Consider the following 18,904-nt stretch of genomic DNA (forward strand, 5'->3'; position numbering starts at 1 on the left):
GGTGGAGGTAGGTTATTCCAGTCTTCCTGCAGGGCCATCTGTCCATAGGACCTTTCTAGCTTAAATCACAGGGGTCTCCATTACACAGATGGTCATCACTGCGGGCTATACAACTTTGGTTGTACTAAGTGGCCTCCCACATCAGTTTTCGCCCTGCTTGAGTCTTTTTTCATTTCGCTCACCTGGTGCTTTACTGACAGCTGGATTCATTCAATAGATTGCAATGACTGCCATTAACTCCTTGCCCTGGGCACCTGGCTGCTTAGAAATCTCTGGAGCCTTAGAAAAAACTGGGGACCCACCTACCCATCTCTATATGGCCTCGGAAAGATCCGAGTACATACAGTTAATTAACTATGTCCGCCGCCTTCTAATCCGTAATCCTTCAAGGATTTGGATTTTTTTTTTTTTTTTTTTTTGGTTTTTCGAGACAGGGTTTCTCTGTGGTTTTGGAGCCTGTCCTGGAGCTAGCTCTTGTAGACCAGGCTGGTCTCGAACTCACAGAGATCCACCTGCCTCTGCCTCCCGAGTGCTGGGATTAAAGGCGTGCGCCACCACCGCCCGGCTAAGGATTTGGATTTTAACAGAAAGAAAAGTTACTGACACATGGGGGGGAGCGGGTGACAAAAAAATGTATATAGTTTCAAGTATTTGCTCATTATTTGAAATTCAAATAGCTGGGTAAGGATCTCAGTTCAACTGAAAAGTTTTGGTCCAAATCAGCCTTTTATAGAAAAGATATCTCTTTTTCTGATTTTACAGCGAGCGCTTCATAATTAATATTTTACCTGGACCCTTACCTCAAGTAGTTCTCCATGATTCCTCAAGACTAGTTATCCCATGTGGAAGCTTTGGGTGTTTTTCTTGCTAGCCTGTGTATCTTAGACACAATGAACTTGTGTACTGTACCCTATAGGAAAGGTGAACTTGGGTGTCAAACTTGAAAGCATTTTGAGTTTATTATTCCCTATCAAAACAATTTTCCTTTTGCCTCATTTCCATTCTTTTCTGAGATTTTTAGGCTCAGAATTTGCTTTTTACTCTGAAAACTGGTTTATCATTCACTGTCACACGCGGCACTACAATTTTGTATAGGGCCTTTTGAAGTCGGTTATTAACAGTTGTCCCTCTTTAAACCTTTTTAAAATGAGGGTTTAAAGTCCCGCGCGAAGCCTTTGCGCGCGCTGAGCAGCAGCACTGAGTGGCGACCGAGGTGCACAGGCGGCGCGGGGAAGGCGGGGGCTGGGAGACGAGGGCGGCCCGGGCTTCCACGCGCCCACGGTGGCTGTCACCTGCGCGAACTCCTCCAGAGCGGGCGGAGCTCGCCAGCTGAGACCGATAACGCCGGAGCTCGCCGGGCGTGGCTTTAAATCTCCGGCCGCCGAAGCCCGCACCGCGGCGCACCCGCGCGGCGGGCGAGCGGGCGGGAGCTCGCGGGCGGCGGCTAGGGCGGCTCGCGGAGGAGCTCGGCGCGGCAGAGCGCGGCCCGGGCGGTGAGGAGCAGAGCGGCGCGGCTCCGGCGGCGCGGTGAGCGTCCGGGGTTCTCGGGGCCGCCGCTCCCTAAGGGCGGCGGCGAACAGATCTGGTTCCCATGACAACGGCGGGCGGGGGCGCGGGGTCTCGCCCGGTTCCGGCGGTCTCGGCGGGCCGGCCTCAGGCGGCGGCTTGGGCAAACCCGGCCCCTTCTCCCGCGCCGCCTGCGGGAGAAGCCGCGGCCTGAGGCCGGCCTGGGTGCTTTCGCTGGGGCCGATGCTCCCAGCCTGTCCCGCTGGCCGCCTTTGTACGTCGTGCTTAATTGATTTGATTATTGTTCCCTTACGGGACGCCTTCCTGACAGCCTCATTGCTCGGTGGACACGGTGAAAGCAGAACCTGAGCATTGCTGTGCTTTAGAGCAAAGTGCGGGACGCGTCGCCTCCTCTCCCAGGTGGAGACCCCAGCCTCGGATTCCGCTAGGGGAAAGCAGGTCAGGTGTCTCTGACCACTGACCTCACCTGGGCGACGATGCCGGCGGCCGAAACCTGATGCTCTAGGAAAGATGGAGAAGGGAAAAATAATCCTGCTTGGCATCCTACCCGTGAGGCTGTGGGCTTGCCACCCGGGTGGGGGGTGGAGGTGCTTCATGTAATCTATGATCTTCATGCACAAAACATACAACCTGTTAGCAGCTGTAGGTCACTGAAATAATTTGTGGGGAGATGATGTTTCTCTGTGGTTTGGGTTATAAGTATTCAGGTACTGATTTGATTCTGGCTCAAGCGATGTTTTGTAATGTGGTATTACTTTAATCGTCTCCACATCACAATTAGCAGCCACAGGTACCTCATTCTTCAGTGGGACTTAATTATATACTACAGTTATACATTTATTGGCCAAGCAAACATCTCCTACTGGTACGTATATATTTTTATATGACCGAAGTTTAAAAATCATCTTATATTTATTATCGGTGTATAACATTCCCGGTTTTCTTTGAACTCTTTTTTTTACTTATTTTAACAGTGCAAAATGGTTGATTACGTAGCGATTGGAAGCTGTTATGGGCAGAGCACTGTCTAATTACCAGCAGCTGTAATTGCTAGGTAAATCATTATAATCCTAGAGTTAGAAGGGTGCTGAGATCCCAGTTCAAAAGGCAAAACTGTAAACATGAGACTGATAGGAAAAGCAGGAAGTCGTATTTTCATTGTAGATGTGTAGTACGAATTCTAATTGTTCTTAATAATAACCCGGAATAGGATATTAGAGAGTGAAAGCCGAGAGACCTGAGAAGCAGTGCAGCCACTAGATAGACCTTTTACCTCTAAGGAGTCCTCAAACGGACTGCGTACTCGGACTACATCCTCTGACTGACTGCTTCAGACTGCACCTCAGCCCGCATCGAGCTCTGTCTCTTCGGCCCTTACAGCCCTCTCTCCACGGAGCCATAGCCCTTCCTGTCTCCACCTCCCTAGTTCTGGGATTAAAGGCGTGGGACTTTCAAATTTTGGGATTAAAGGTGTGAGCCACCACCGCCTGACCTCTGGTGGTTTAACCCAATACTCTGGTCTTCAGGCAAACTGTATTTGCTAAAACATAAACAAAATATCACTACATAGATGTTTGTCATAAAAATTATATTTCAGTGACTAAGCACAAATATCAAAATGTGAAACATACTATTTTGTTTTATACTAACAATAACAAAAACTCTGCTTCTCTGTAATAAATACATTGAGTAAAATCTTTTCTTTGCACTAATACTATGTCTTCTTTAAAATTTCATTATTTTTATATTCTTTAAAACAAATGGGGACAGGTGGTGGTGGCACATGCCTTTAATCCTAGCACTTGGGAGACAGAGGCAGGCAGATCTCTATGAGTTCAAGGCCAACCTGGTCTACAGAGTGAATTCCAGGACAGCCAAGGCTCCATAGAGAAACCCTGTCTCGAAAAACAAAACAACAACAAAAATCCCTAGATGGTATGTGTAAAAAGCTTTAAAATATTTCTAAAACTGGAAATTAATTTTCTTTATGTGAAGTGGCTTTTGTTACATATCATTTTTATTTTTGTTGTTCGGCCTGTTTATTTATCACTTAAATTTTGCCCTTTTTCCCAGTTTACTATTTTTTTTAATTTTTTTAAATCTTGTTTAGGGTGCTGGGGAATAAAGGCAGGGCTTCCACGCATACCTAGCTATGTACCCACTCCAAATATGTTTTTTTTTTTTTTTGGTTTTTTCGAGACAGGGTTTCTCTGTGGTTTTGGAGCCTGTCCTGGAACTAGCTCTGTAGACCAGGCTGGTCTCGAACTCACAGAGATCCGCCTGCCTCTGCCTCCCAAGTGCTGGGATTAAAGGCGTGCGCCACCACCGCCCGGCTCCAAATATGTTTTTTATATTATCATGTAGACCTTGGGGACTGACATTTCAGGAGTTCAGCATTCTAGCTAATGACATTTGGAATTGTAATTTGAGATTATGGCCCCAATTCAACATTGGCCAAGCAGTTTAGATATATTGTTGATTCAGTTTCAAACCGCCACAATAAAGTGAGATATATAATCCTGTAGTTTTCCAATGCATATAAAAATTTTGTTTTCAAGACAGGAACTCCTGATCCTCCTGCCTCTACCTCCTAAATGCCAGGTTTACAGGCACATACCCCAGCCAATCTAAACTTAATAAACAAAAAGATTATACATTGAGTAAAATCATTTTTTACTTTAACACTCACTGTCTTCTTTAAATTTTTATTTTTATATTCTTTAAATGTATACTCTGTTGTATTAAGTGTACAATAGCTTAAGTCTAAAAGAATTACATAGATTTTTTTATTTAAAAAATACATTATTTAAAAGCTAAACATTGCTATATCTGCCCCTTCATTTAGTGTGGCTGTTTTCCTGGGAGAAGTCTTGCTGAGTTGCTGAAGATTGGAGTGGCTGTAACAGTTTTGTTTTAATTTGTTGTTGTTGTTTTTAACATCAGTGATTAACTTTTGGGAATGATGGTCTGTAGCTTGAAATACTAATACTGCTTGGTAGCATAGCACTTCTTCCAATGAAGCTGCTCCCTTCCAGCCATGAATCAGCTAAGCTTCTGTAATAGTCTAAATCTTTTGTCATTCCGTCAGTGTTCACTACACAGAGTGTATCTCAAGAAGCCACTCCTTGGCCAGACAGTGGTGGCGCATGCCTTTAATACCAGCACTCAGGAGGCAGAGGCAGGCAGATCTCTGGGAGTCGAGGCCAGTCTGGTCTACAGAGTGAGTTCCAGAACAGGCTCCAAAGCTGTAGAGAAACCCTGTCTCGAAAAAACAGAACAGCCACTCCTCATCTGCTCTGCTGTTTTATCACGAGGTCACAGTAATTCAGCTACATCATTAGGCTCCACACTTTCTTACTGCTTCTACCACATCTGTAGTTACTTCTGTTGAAGTCTTGAGCCCCTCATCATCTGAGACACTTGTTAATATTAATACTTTGATCTCTTCTCATAAATCATGAATCAAAACATCTAAAGTGAGAGCTTCTTTTTTAAAAAAAAAAAAAGATTTTTATTATGTATAGAGGGTTCTCCCTGCATGTATCCTGCAGTACAGAAGAGGACACCAGATCTTATTACAGATGGTTGTGAGCCACCATGTGGTTGCTGGGAATTGAACTCAGGACCTCTGGAAGAGCAGCCAGTGCTCTTTACCTCTGAGCCATCTTTCCAGCCCCCAAGTGCAAACTTCTTTAAAAAATGTCATTACATAATTTCCTCAGTCTGTCATGGGAATGGATGCTACAGATTTGTAAAGTGCATTTCTTTAATAATAAGGTTTAAAAGTTGAAGTGATTTCTGGGTCTTCTATATTTGCAGACATGAAAGCAACATTAATTTCACTGTAAATCTCCATCAGAGCTCTTGGGGACTAGGTGTGCTGCCAATGACCAGTAGAAAAAGGTTTTTTTTTTTTTTTGGATTTTTCGAGACAGGGTTTCTCCGTAGCTTTTGGTTCCTGTCCTGGAACTATCTCTTGTAGACCAGGCTGGACTCGAACTCACAGATCCGCCTGCCTCTGCTTCCCGAGTGCTGGGATTAAAGGAATGCGCCACCACCGCCCGCCTAGAGAAAGGTTTTTTAAGTATAAATATAACATGGTATGTCACCATGTTGCTCAGGCTCAAGCAATCCTCCTGCCTCAGCACCTGAGACAACAGGAAATACTACTGTGCTTAGCAGTACTATTTTGAAAGGATCCTGAGCAGTGGGTCTCCCCCACAGAACCGTCAGGTCCAGTTTGTGCTGCCTGTTTGCCCTTGGGTGTGTGTCCATCCACAGGAGTGTGGAAGATGGAATTGGTACCTATCTCTCCTCTCCATGCTGGGACTGTCTTGCTTGAGCTTGGGCAGAAGCTGTGCATGCTGTCACAACCTATGGGAGATCACCTGTGCAACTCTCCTTCTGTGCACGGAAAACACTCTTTCCTTCTAGTTACCCACCACTTCAGCTCTGGGGTCGCTGCAGAAGTGGAGAGACTGGAAGAACCAGAGGTGGTAGATGATTACTCTGACTTATGTGTGAGGTGGGAGGGGGGTTCTAGACAGGCTCTCTTCATGGCCCAACCTATCCAAGAACTCAAAGATCCATCTGCCTCTGCCTCCCTAGTGATGGGACTCAACTCCCAGCTTAACTCAACTTCTAGTTTTTTTTTTTTTTTTTTTTTAGATTTTCAACACAGGGGTTCTCAGCAACAGCCCTAGCTGTCCAGGAACTAGCCTGTTATTAACTCTGTCCTGGAACTAGCTCCCGAGTGCTGGGATTAAAGGCGTGCGCCACCACCACCTGGCTTAACTCTGATTCTTAAATGACCGAGAAGCACTGGCTTCAACTTAGTCATCAGTCATATTAAGCCCCGAACAAGAGAGTCATCCTGTCCTTTTGAGAAAGCCAAGCACTGGCTTCCGTCTGTGAAAGTCCTAGCTGGGTCGTCTTCAACAGAAGGCTTTCTCAGCTCCCTTTAAACCTGTTGTTTGGTGTGTGTCCACTTCCTCAACAGTCTTAGCTGGACCTTCTGGCAGCTTGCGGCTTCTGCGCCAGCACTGCCTGCTTCACCTTACACTTCATGCTTGTCCTGGTTGCTTCCTGTTGCCATGATAAACACCATGACCAAAGCAACTCCAGGAAGGAGAGGGTTTCTTTGGCTCATGTCGCAGTCCCCCTCGGCCAGCAAGAAGGACACGCAACACCGGAGCTCTTCTCACAGCAGTTTTATTCAGGACCTTTTTACAATTATATCTCTCTCTCCCTTTCTCTCTCTTTCACTCACTCACACTCACTCTCTCCCTCTCTCTCTCTTCCTCTCTCTCTCTCTCCCTCTCTCCCAGGGCAAACCTCTCCCAGCCCTTAAGTAGGCATGGGCTACCAATCCTGGATTGCCAGATGGGCACTGCACATAGGTCCACGCATATGCAAGCAGCTGACAATCATTGCGTGATAAGTCAGGCCTAGATGATATTAGGAGTTGATTATCACAGAGAGCACTCGCTTTTGGGATCACGGAGGGCGGGAGCCAGCACCATCAGGTGCGACTCCATGCAGCTCTCTACACATAGCCATCAGGTGTGACTCCACACGGCTCTCTACAGGCTCACACTTCCAGGTCACAGTTCATCCCTGAAGGAAGTCAGGGCAGAACACAAGTGAAAACTTAAGCAGAAGCCATAGAGGAGGAACATTGCTTATGGAAAGCTCTGTAGACCAGGCTGGCCTCAGACTCGGATGATCTGCCTGCGTCTGCCTCATGAATGCTGGGATTTAAGGTGTGCGCCACAATACCCAGCTGATGGAGGCAGTCCTTAAACTGAAGCTCCCTCTTTCCAGGTGACTCTAGGTTGTATCAAGTTTACAGTTGAAACTAATCAGGGTAGTGTTATAGAGATGGCATGGATATCTGTACCTTATTCCTCATGAATCAGCTGGGTGCTATACCATATGCCAGTGTTCCCAGCACCCAGTAGACTGAGGCCAGAGAATTCCAGCCAGGCTAATGAAGAGAGCAAGACCCTGTCTCAAAAAATGAAACACCAAAAACTCCACACTTAAAACCATCTCATGACCCAGACTCTGTTAACTATAGACTTTGCCCTGTAGCTCTCTCAAATAAATTGTAACATTATCAAATTGCCCTGTTCTGGATTAGATGCTTAGCTGGCATGGTCTGTCCAAACCACCAGATCTTTCTGAAATCCTGGTCTGCTTCGTTACACCTGTGTCCTGGAGTAGTCTGCTTTCTGTAGTGGCATTTCATCTGCATTTTAATAAATAAAGGTTGCCTGAGGACCAGAAAAGTAAAACCACCACACTGGCCAGCCTTACAGATCAGGCAGCAATGATACACACCTTTAATCCCAGTAGCCACACTAGCTTGCCATAGAAACCAGGCGGTAGTGGTGCACACCCTTAATCCCAGAACTAGAGAGGAATATAAAATGGGAGAAGATCGCTCTCAGTCTCATTCTGAGATTCCTGGAGGCAGGATCACCCTTTTCAGACTGAGGTCGAGGCAAGAGCCAGTGGCTGGCTGCTTTGCTTTTCTGATCCTCAGGCAAACTTTATTTATTAAAATACAAATGAAATGCCTCTACCACTTTCATTCACAATCAGGCTCTGTTTATGTAGGGGCCCGTCCTTTAGCCTGTTGTAGCTCTCAGCTTAGCTTTTCCACCTTAATTTCTAGTTTAAAGTGAGAGAGATGCCGTTCTTCATTACTTAAATGGGTAGAGGCCACTACAGTGTTATCAGCTGACCTAATTTCAATAGTGTTTGCCCTCAGGGAAAGGGAATGAAATGGAGGAGTACCTGATAGATTGGGCAGTTCGAACACACCCATTTACTCTGTTAGCTATGTAGGGGGTCATTGCCCCCCAAACTAATAATTGGAGCATCAAAGGTCACCGTGTGTTGTGTGACTCACCCTACATAGGACACTGATGACAGAAACTGAGTGATTCAGCCCAAGTCTAGCTCAGTGACCCAGAGTTTGACCGAGGTTATTTATAGGCACTACCCACCAGACAGCAGCTTCCCATTCAGAAGTAACTGCTTTTATACCTTGGGGAGGGGGAGGGCTCACGAGTGTGTGTGTTGCCTTGTGAGCCCTTGTGTTCGTCTCTGTGCCTCATGAGCCCATTGAACGCTGCCCCCACCTTCCAGAAGAGAATGTTAGTGGAGCTAATCTTGTGAGGATTTCTTGTAATCATAGTTGTACTGATGACAGGAAGAACAACATCCCGTAATACCATAAGACAATAATGAAAAATTTGAAATACTGAAATTCACCAAAATGTGACACAGCACAACATTTCCCATGCCGTTGGGAAATGGTGCTGGTTGGTACAACATAGAGGATGGCGTTGCAAAACCTTAACACCTCAAAATGCACTTATGCCTTTATGCTTCCGGGAACTTATCTAATAAACATGCTTGTATATCTTTTAAATGTTCCTCGTATTGTCTGAGATAATGCCAAGTTTGAAAACAATGTATATTCATCAATAACACACAACGGAGTGTTATGTACCTATTCCTATATATCCTAGCTAGTAGACAATTCCGTATGGTACTTTGTCCCTCAGCACCTGACACAGTACTTACTTTCTCTCTCTGTGGTGCTGGATCTCAAACTCTTCCTCACAGTGACATGCCAAAGAGTTAACCCTTAACTGTCACTTCCTCACCTTATGTTAAGAGTGGGTGTCTGAACCAGTATAAGTTACTTAATTTGGAGGTTGCACTGATTTTTCTGTCCAAGTGCTGAGAGCACTCTATTTTCCTTTGAACTTGAATAATATTCATGAGACAGTTTGGATCATAATTAGTTTTTCCAGGAGCATGGTAAAGCCTTTCAATTTTAGTTTTGCATCCCTCTTACTTTAGCTACTCCAAGTATCAGTATTTCTCTGTCCAGAATTATTGCATGCATTAGATCAGTCATCCTTATTTTGACTAACTATGCTGTTTCAAGCCACATTTACCTTGGACTTTTCATATTTAAATCTCCCCAAACTGCTTCTCCAGACAACCCTTCTACCTGTAGTAGTTGGTAATGTAGTTCAAAATTCAGTACATCTTTTTTTTTAAGGTTTATTTATTATGTATACAACATTCCTTCCGTGTATGCCTGCATACCAGAAGGAGGGCACCAGATCTCGTGATAGATGGCTGTGAGCCACCAAGTGGTTGCTGGGAATTGAACTCAGGACCTCTGGAAGAGCAGTCAGTGCTCTTAACCTCTGAGCCATCTCTCCAGTCCCCAAATTCAGTAAATCTTTCTCTTTAATTTTTCTTTGTTCTCGAGAGAAGGTTTCTGTATAGCCCGTTTGTCCTGGAACTCTGCTCTGTAGACCAGAGATCCATCTGCCTCTGCCTCCCAGGTTCTGGTATCAAAGGTGTTTACCACCATGCCCTGATGCTTTTTCTCATTTTTAAAAAGATTTATTTATGTATTTTATGTATGAGTGCTCTATCTGTATGTACACCTGTGTGCCAGAAGAAGATATCAGATCCCGTTGTAAATGGTTGTGAGCCACCATGTGGTTGCTGGGAATTGAACTCAGGACCTCTAGAGGAGTAGTCAGTGCCCTTAACTGCTGAGCCGTTTCTATAGCCAGCAGCTGCTTTTTCTTAACTCTTGTTGCTTTCAGTTCTTACGATCAGTTGTATGGGGATATCTTGTTTTGTCTCCACAAAGCTTTTCAAACCTCTGTTTTACGGAACTAATTTCAACAGGGTTTTTTTTTTTTTTCCTATTTTTCCTGTTATGGCAGTTTCTCCTTTTTCTTGCACATAGTACTGCTTTTCCTTCTTATTTGTTTTGTAATTAATTATTGTTGGATGGGCTGTTTTGTTCTAGCCTGATCTTTGCTTGAAAGTGGTGTAAGCAGAGCACCGTAGGCCCTCCTGGTTCACCTGGCTGTTGTAGTCTTTGGGCTCTGGGTGCTGATGTTAAGAGAGTCTGCTGTAACTGGCTGCTTAGTGCTGCTGTAACTGACTGACTTGGTGCTGCTGTAGCTAGCTGACTTGGTGCTGCTGTAGCTAGCTGACTTGGTGCTGCTGTAGCTAGCTGACTTGGTGCTGCTGTAGCTAGCTGACTTGGTGCTGCTGTAGCTAGCTGACTTGGTGCTGCTTTAACTGACTGTTTAGTGCTGCGGTTTCTGTTGGTTCTTGAGGCCAGCAAGGCTGAGGGATGATGGGTTTACTTCACTCTGATGTGTGCCCTGATTCTTTTCTACATAACCGTGCCTTGTGTCTAGGCAAGAATTTTTTTTTTAATGTTCCACAAGCTGTTGTGGGTTTTCGGGTGCCCACCCTGCTTGCCTTTTTAATCCTGCAGTTAAAGTCAAAGGACAGACATTTTAAAAATCAGCTCTCTCAAGGGAGGTGCTGATGTGTGGTGTCAGGGGTCTCCTGAGTGCTGTGTTCCATGCAGACCTTAGAGAAGTCCTGCAAACAAAGTGTCTACAGAAGAGCTCCCAGACTTCCACCTTTCTAAAGGTGGTTAAAGGTCTGAGAACTGATTCCCCAACTTTAAGTCTTGCTAAATTAGTTCTACCCCACTGAGGAATGAGGGCCATTTATAAATTCTTCAGTCAGGTTCTCACAGGCGAAGCCCAGAAAAACTGTAAAGAACTGTAGCCACCATAAATATGTTCTCATTTTTTCAGTTGTCTGTTCTGTTGCCCTGTGATTGGCTCTGGCTTCAAGGATTCGGCAAGTTAGAAGTGAGCTTTTCAGAGCTCACTCAAGTTGCCAAAAATGGATCTATATGAGATTAGAGGACATGCTTATCAGACTTGAGTGTCTCCTTAAATTTGATTGTATTTCATCATTATATCTGACATTTATTTATTGACATCAGAACTTTAAAATATGGAATTTTGCATATGAGATATTTTAATTTTAGAGAAAATAGTTATGTAAACTATTATTTCACTTTTCCCCAAAGCTTTAAGTACTTTTAAGTAATTGTTCATTTGACATTTTCTCCTCTCTCTTTTGAGACAGGATTATACTGTATTTCTTTGTTTGGCTTGGAATTCCACCTCTTTTACATGGGTTGTTTGTATTTCTTTAGCTATTGGTGGAATATAATTTTGTGTATTCGTTGAACTTTTAAAGTTCTTTTGTGAATTGCATGTTGTTTTGCCCTTACTGTTTGAGAGTGTGAGTGTGTTGTTTGTGTGTGTCTGTGTTTGTGTGCGTACACACACATGAGCATGCACTGACTTGCCTGTATGTTTGTGTGGCAGCCAGAGGTCAAAGCTGAGGGTCCTCCTCTACCACTGTCCACCTTTTCACGACAGGGGTCTCACTGAATCTGGAGCTTGTCATTTTGACCAGACTAGCTGGCTAGTGAACCATTGGGATTAGTCTACCCTGTCCCCACCCCAGATCTGGGGTTACAGGTGCAGGCCACCATGCCCAGCATTTATGTGGGTTCATATGGAGAGGTCATATGAAAAGGAACCAAAGACAAGCAAAGCATATGAGACAAGGCTTGAGGATATGCACCAGAAAGGCTCCTATGTGTAACACAAGCATTCCAGAAGGACGGTGGGGAGGATGACTAACTGCCAAAAGTATAAATAATAAACTTTCTATTTTAAAATGGCAGGATCAATACATTTTGCCTCCCGTTCTTCCTTACTAGTCTTTGGGATGATACTGAGGCAAGTACATAATCAAAGCAAACAACATGTGTGTGCGAGGCCAACAAAACACCAGAAGGCACTCTGGGTACATGAGGGATCTTAGTATTCTTGGAAGACAAAATAACAATAAAAATTTTAGACATTAAAGCAAAATAGAGAACAGGTAGAATATTCACATACAAGCTGCTGTAAGTCAGGTTGTCTGTTTCCCCAGGTCTATGGACTAACGATAATAGTCACTTTCCTACACACACCCAATAGCATGTCAAAAGAATAGCTGAGTGTCCCCCTCAGTCAAGGAGAAAATGTCGTTCTCTACAGAAATTAAGAGTTATCTGGGGCCAACAAGATGACTCAGCAAGGAGGGGTGTGACTCCAAGCCTAAGAACCTAAATTGCATCCTGGGAAACACAGGAGAAGAGAACCAACTCCTGTAAGCTGTCTTCTGACCTCCATGTGTACACACACACACACACACCAGGCATAATAAACAGTGTAATAACGGAGTCGCCAGAAGTGAACAGGTGCTTTTGAGGCTCGCTCATGGGACGATGGCTCTCAGAGCAGACCTGCCCTGCTGTAAGTGTCCTAACGTAAGTGTCCTGACGTACAGGATGGGCACACTGGCTCCCTCCCTCCCTCAGGAGCACAGGCCCCAGAATTCACAGAATGAGAAAGTTCTGAGTGTTGGCAGCACTCGGATGTTCAGGTGACACCATCTCTGCACCCCTCCCTGCTGTGGCCAAGAAATTCCATGGACATAATGAAGTGTAATCTGAATTTGCCTCAGAGGAAATCTATAGCTATCATTGTGAAATAAAGGGTTGACCCTGAAAGCCTCTAGAAAACATAGACTGTCCTTCCAGAACAATAACCAGACTTACATGAAAACTGGCATCAATAAACCAGTATTACAAACAGTGGAAAAGCCCCTCTCCAGTTCTCTTGTGTGAAATCAGAACGAAGCCATTTTAAGACTTCCAGGTACCTTTCCCAAGTGAGTTACCTGAACTTTTTCTTTTGCTAAACAAGGATAAAAACTCGAGATAACATCTAGTCACCAGGGTCTTGGACTCCAGAGAGCTATTACCTTCTGTGGCAAAAGTGACTTCACAGGTTGGTAAGGATCATGAGGTAGAAACGGGTTGTCTGGGTAGTTTAGATGTAATCACAAGGATCCTTCAAATGCAGAGAGGGGAGAAAGAGAAGGCAATATGGCAGCAGAAGCAGGTTGAAGGGTGCTGCATTGCTGTTTTTGTGTTCTGGGTCCCCACTTACTTCACTTAGCACGCCCAGACACATTGCCACCAATTACAGTAACTCTCTTATGGCTGAATAATATTTATTACGTAAATATGCCACATTTTCTTTTTCCATCAATTAACGATGAACTGATGACATTTTGGTTTCTTTTTTTTTTTTCAAGGCAGGGTTTGTTTCTCTGTAATAGCCATGGCTCTTCTGGAACTCTCTTTGTAGACCAGGCTGGCCTCAAAGTTAAAAAGATCCCCCTACCTCTGCCTCTCAAGTGCTGGTATTAAAGGCCAGAGCCACTTCGCCTGGCTGAACTGTTGGCATTTTACATTTTTAAATTTATTACGTGTGTGCATGCATGTACCATGATGGGGGAACAACTTTCAGGAGGCGGGTGTGAGTTCTGGAATTGAACTCTATCCTGAGATATCGCGCCGTGGCCATAGTTTTCTGATGACGAAGTTTATAGCCTTGTGATCGCCATCCAGAAGTGACGACGATGCCAGTGCTATCGTGTGTGCCCAAACACATGCTATTCCTGTTAGCCATGTTGGGGATTGAACTCGAGCAACAGGAGTGATGGGCAAACACTGAAACTATAATCTAGCCAGATGGTGGCATTTCTGAAAGTACTTTAACCGTTAATTCTCTGAGTTTTGTATCTGAAAATGCCTTCATTTTTGTTTGTATCTTTGCTTTTTTCTTATTTTAAGATAGTGTCCCACTGTGTAGTCCAGGATAGCCTAGAACTTATGGTATTCCTGCCTCAACCTCTTTTGTTCTTTGATTTCAGTATACACTCCCACAATAGCTTATTTTTAATGGATGGTTTCGTAAATACAGAATTACGGGTCAACGTGGTTTTTCCTTCAAATATCTTAAATTTGCTATTTTACTTAAATTTGCTATTTTATTGAAAACTTAGCTCTCATCTGTATTTTTGTTTCATTGTTTTTCAAGATAGATTTTCTTTTTTCTTTAAAACATTTATTTATTGTGTATGCAGTATTCTGCCTGCATGCACGCCTGCAGGCCAGAAGAGGGCACCAGATCTCATTATAGATGGTTGTGAGCCACCGTGTGGTTACTGGGAATTGAACTCAGGACCTTTAGAAAGCAGGCAGTGCTCTTAACCACTGAGCCATCTCTCCAGCCCTCAAGATAGATTTTCTTATCCAGGCCCAGTGGCTTCTGTCTGTTATCTCATCACTCAGGATGTTGAGGCAGGAGCAACCCCATGAGTTAAAGGCCAACTTGGTCAATTAGTGATCAGCCTGAGCTAGAGTAAAAATCTCTGTCTCAAAATAATAATGGTAGTAGTAGTAGTAAAAGAATAATAATAATTAAACACTTTTCTGTGCTTTCAAGGTGTTTTTCCATCTTTGGATTTAAACAGCTTGTCTATGATGTACCTACTTAAGATTTTATTTGTTATTTGTGCTATTTGGCCTAGGTTTATCCAACTCATTGCATTTATACATCATGACTGTCACCCACAAGTTTGAGGAGTATTGCATTTCTCTGGGTGTTTTCTGTCCCACTTTATCTTGTCTTTTTCTTATAGCTTTTCTCTTCCCAATAACTACTTGTCTCTCCTTAAATCTGATCATTTTTATAGTTTCATTTTGATTCCACTTTTGTTGTATTCCTTTTGTCCGTACGCGATTTCAGCCAGATTTGTCTGTCTATTTAGACAGAGTCTCACTGTATATCCTAGGTCTGCCCAAGTCTCCCAAGTACTGGGATTATAGATAGTACATTGGCTATCTAACCCATTTTTAAATATTTATTATTTTAGGTGCAGATGTTTTGCTTGCATGTATTATGTGCATCATGTGTGTCTGCATATTTTTATATGCATCACATACATGCCTAGTGCCCACGAAGGTCAGAAGAGGGCATCAGATTCCCCTGGGACTGGAGGTACACACAGGCAATCATGAGCCACCATGTGGATGCTGAGAATTGAACCTGAATCCTGTGCAGAGCAGCCAGTGCTCTTAACCACCGGCAAATCTCTCTATCCCCTCTACTCATTTTTCTTTTTAATTTGTATGTGTGTTTTGACAGCATGTATGTCCGTGTACACGTATGCCATGTGCATGCCTGGTGCCCACAGAGACCTGAAGAGGAAATTGACTCCTCTGGGACTGGAGTTATACATGGTTGAGAACTGTCCTGTGGGTGCTGGGAATTAAACCTAGGTCCTCTGGAAGAGTAGTCAGTGCTCTTACTGAGCCATTTTTTTAGCCCCCATATAGTTGATTTTTAATTAGACTACTTGAACTTTGTAACTGGAATCTCTGACTTGTTTCAATATCTTCTATGATTTATTGATACATACCACATGTTAACTCTTGGTATATATTGGTAAGATATGCTTTTGACATCTTATTTTTTCCCTTTTGTGTCATTTTGTTTGAGGAGAATGTCACATCACCTAAATGGGTGGTTGGGTTATACTGTAGTTTTGTTTTTCGGGACTTTATTTTTAATTGGGTTTGATTTTGGATTAGTGGGGATTAAAGTCAGGGCCTCAAACATGTCATGCAAATACTCTAATCCTGCGTTCTAGCCTTTTTTATGACTTTGGATTTTTAGTGCTTAAAAGGAAGTTTGTATATGATTTTAAATAATGCAATCCTACTCTAGTATATTGGTGACTGCTGTTTGTCAGGCTGCCTTCCTCTTTTCTCCCTAGCTTTTGTGTCTTGGTAGATTTTCTTGCTCTTGTTGGCCCTGGGAGTTTAGAAATTAGCCTACTTTTAACTTAATTAGTGTTTCCAAATGAAAGGGAAACGAGTCTGTTTCTTTGCTCACAAGGACAAGCGACTGAGTCACAGACATCTCCGCTCTGTTCCCCCAGCTCACAGGAATACTATGGGCTTTAGTATCAAGCAATTATTATTGTCTCTCTTTTAAACATCTTTCCTTGTATGTAGCTGTGCCATCTCTGTTAAAGCAATCACTCACCCCTCAAGTTTATGATGACGGCTTACAGTGTCTGTCCCTTCCTTAATAACATGTCTCTCTCTTTCTATAGTTGTAATTATAGAAAAAACCTAGATCATATAAAGCAAGCATTATCATGTTTATATTTGATATCAATTTTGGTTTGTCAATTAAATACTGACAATCCAGCTAAGTGTCAGTTTTGCAAGTTTTTAAATGTAATTTCTTAGTGTTTATTGGTAAGTTTTTAAAAGAAGCTTAATCTTAGTGTGTTTTAGTTACTCCATGGATTCCTGTGGGCAGCTCAGAGCAGAAGATAAGCAGTCGGTGATGAACAGAATGCAGAAGAAGTACTGGAAGACTAAACAGGTCTTTATCAAAGCCACAGGAAAGAAGGAAGACGAGCATGTGGTTGCATCTGATGCAGAACTGGATGCTAAGCTTGAGGTAAATGTGAAGACTGTGTATTGTGTGGAACTGGTTATTATCTGGGACTCCAAGGGCGATTGTCTCAAACTTGCACACCAAGGAGTTTAAGGAGCATCTTAGGGTTGCTGCTGCTGTGATGAAACACCATGACCAAGAGCAAGTTGGGGAGGAGAGATTTGACTTATACTTCCATATTCTCTTCCACATGTGTAGTCTGTCATTGAAGGAAGTCAGAACAGAAACCCAGACAGGGTAGGGTCCTCAGGCAGAGCTAATTACTGGCTTGTTCCCCTTGGCTTGCTCAGCCAGCTTTCCTACAGAATTCAGGACTGCCAGCCCAGGGATGGCTCCACCCACAGTGGAGAAGTCCTGTGTTGAAAAAGCAGGAAAGGAAAAGAAGCATTTGTTATTTATTTGTGTTGCAGAGTAATCCTTGTGATTCATGTGTGGGGACGTGAGCAGACTGCTGTAGCAACACTCAGAACTGTTTACACACACATTCCCACAGAAGGAACTATTTCTGTGTTTTATATGGTTAGGCATTCTATAACATTTTATTGTAATGATGACCATTACACATATTGGTGATCAGCCATGTTCTTTCTCCCATATTTGTACTATTTTTCTTAAAAACTAAAAAAAAAAAAAAAATGCTCGGCTTGATGGCTCATATATAATCTTAGCACTTGGGAGTTGGAGGCAGGAGGATGAGGTTATTCTTGGCTATCTAGTGAGCTCAAGGCCATCCTGGGCTGCATAAGACCCCCCACATCTCCAAAAAATAAGTAAAAAATAAAATTCATCATGAAAATAACATACAGTAGTAGGAAGTCTTGCAGGACTGTGGGAACCTCCTGTCGTAATCACCTCATCTTGGTGGGCAGTCTGTTTGTATCATTTTGTAATCTTTCATGCAATGAAATTTGATTTTTGTTTTTTATTTAGTTTACATGTATGGTGAGTGTTTTGCCTCCATGTGTGTCTTTGCACCACGTGCCTGGGGAAGCCAGAAGAGGGCGTCAGATCCCCTGGAACTGAAGTTACAGATGGTGCTGGGAGGTAAACCGGGTCCTCTGGAAGAGCAGCCAGTTTTTTGTTTTCAACTGCTGAGCCATCTCTCTAGCCCCTGAAAACTGAGTTTTAAATGGCCATGACCAGATGCCAAATCTAATTCAATCAAGCACATTAAAGTTATTATTATTCCTCCCGCGACGCTTATAAATACTCCTCAGGTTTAATCACACATCAGCAGTGAAGCTCCCTAGTGAGACTGAGAACGTAATAATCTGAGGGTGGAGCTTCCACCGAGAAATGTCAGGGTCCTTCGGACAGTTCACAGAATTTCTTCAGCTTAAGACTGGGTAAGAGGCCAGGCGATGGTGGCGCACGCCTTTAATCCCAGCACTCGGGAGGCAGAGGCAGGCGAATCTCTGTGAGTTCGAGACCAGCCTGGTCTACAGAGCTAGTTCCAGGACAGGCTCCAAAACCACAGAGAAACCCTGTCTCGAAAAACCAAAAAAAAAAAAAAAAAAAAAAAAAAAAAGACTGGGTAAGAGGACATCACTCTGAATCCACATAGGAAAGTTTATGTATGAAGAGTTGCACCAGGTATACGGCTTCATCTTGTGGGCTTAACTTTGAAGTCAGAGTTCACCAGATATTTTCTTAATTTTCTGTTTCTGATTAACTACAGTAGCAAAGAGGGGAAAAGATAACGCAAAAGTAAGCTTTTGTAATTTTAATTATTTTCAAATAATTTTCTTTTTCCCTTTTGGCAGTTCTGGGTTGAACCCATGCCTGGGAGGCAAGTGCTCAACCACTAAGCCACATCCCCAGCCTTTTCCAAAAGCAGTTTGTATTTGATGTCATGATATTCTTTTTATTCTTAACTCATTTTAACTGATACATAAAAACATAAGAGTTGTACACATTAATGGAGAGAACTCAGCAGTTAAGAGCACCGGCTGCTTTGCAGAGGACCCAGGTTTGATTCCCAGCACCCACAGTCTCGGGATCAGACACCCTTTTGTGGCCTGCGGTAGCACTAGGCATGCGTATAGTTAGAGACATACCTTCAGGCAAAACACATA

General features: G+C 43.4%; 1 protein-coding gene across 7 annotated transcripts in view; it reads left to right on the plus strand.

Moving 5' to 3' along the window:
• Positions 1 to 1,388: 1,388 nt before the first annotated feature.
• Ica1l (islet cell autoantigen 1 like) overlaps positions 1,389 to 18,904 on the plus strand; it is a 69,659-nt gene continuing 52,143 nt past the window's right edge. For 6 of the 7 annotated variants that reach the window (XM_057758834.1, XM_057758837.1, XM_057758838.1 and 3 more), the window contains exons 1-2: positions 1,389 to 1,527; positions 16,654 to 16,832. In XM_057758834.1, the coding sequence (XP_057614817.1) occupies positions 16,671 to 16,832 (162 nt within the window). In that variant the 5' untranslated portion in view covers positions 1,389 to 1,527; positions 16,654 to 16,670. The remainder of the gene's footprint in view (positions 1,528 to 16,653; positions 16,833 to 18,904) is intronic. The other variant, XM_057758836.1, reaches the window with a different exon arrangement.

This window comes from Chionomys nivalis, chromosome 26, assembly GCF_950005125.1.
Source record: "Chionomys nivalis chromosome 26, mChiNiv1.1, whole genome shotgun sequence".
NCBI classification, from domain to species: Eukaryota; Metazoa; Chordata; class Mammalia; order Rodentia; family Cricetidae; genus Chionomys; species Chionomys nivalis.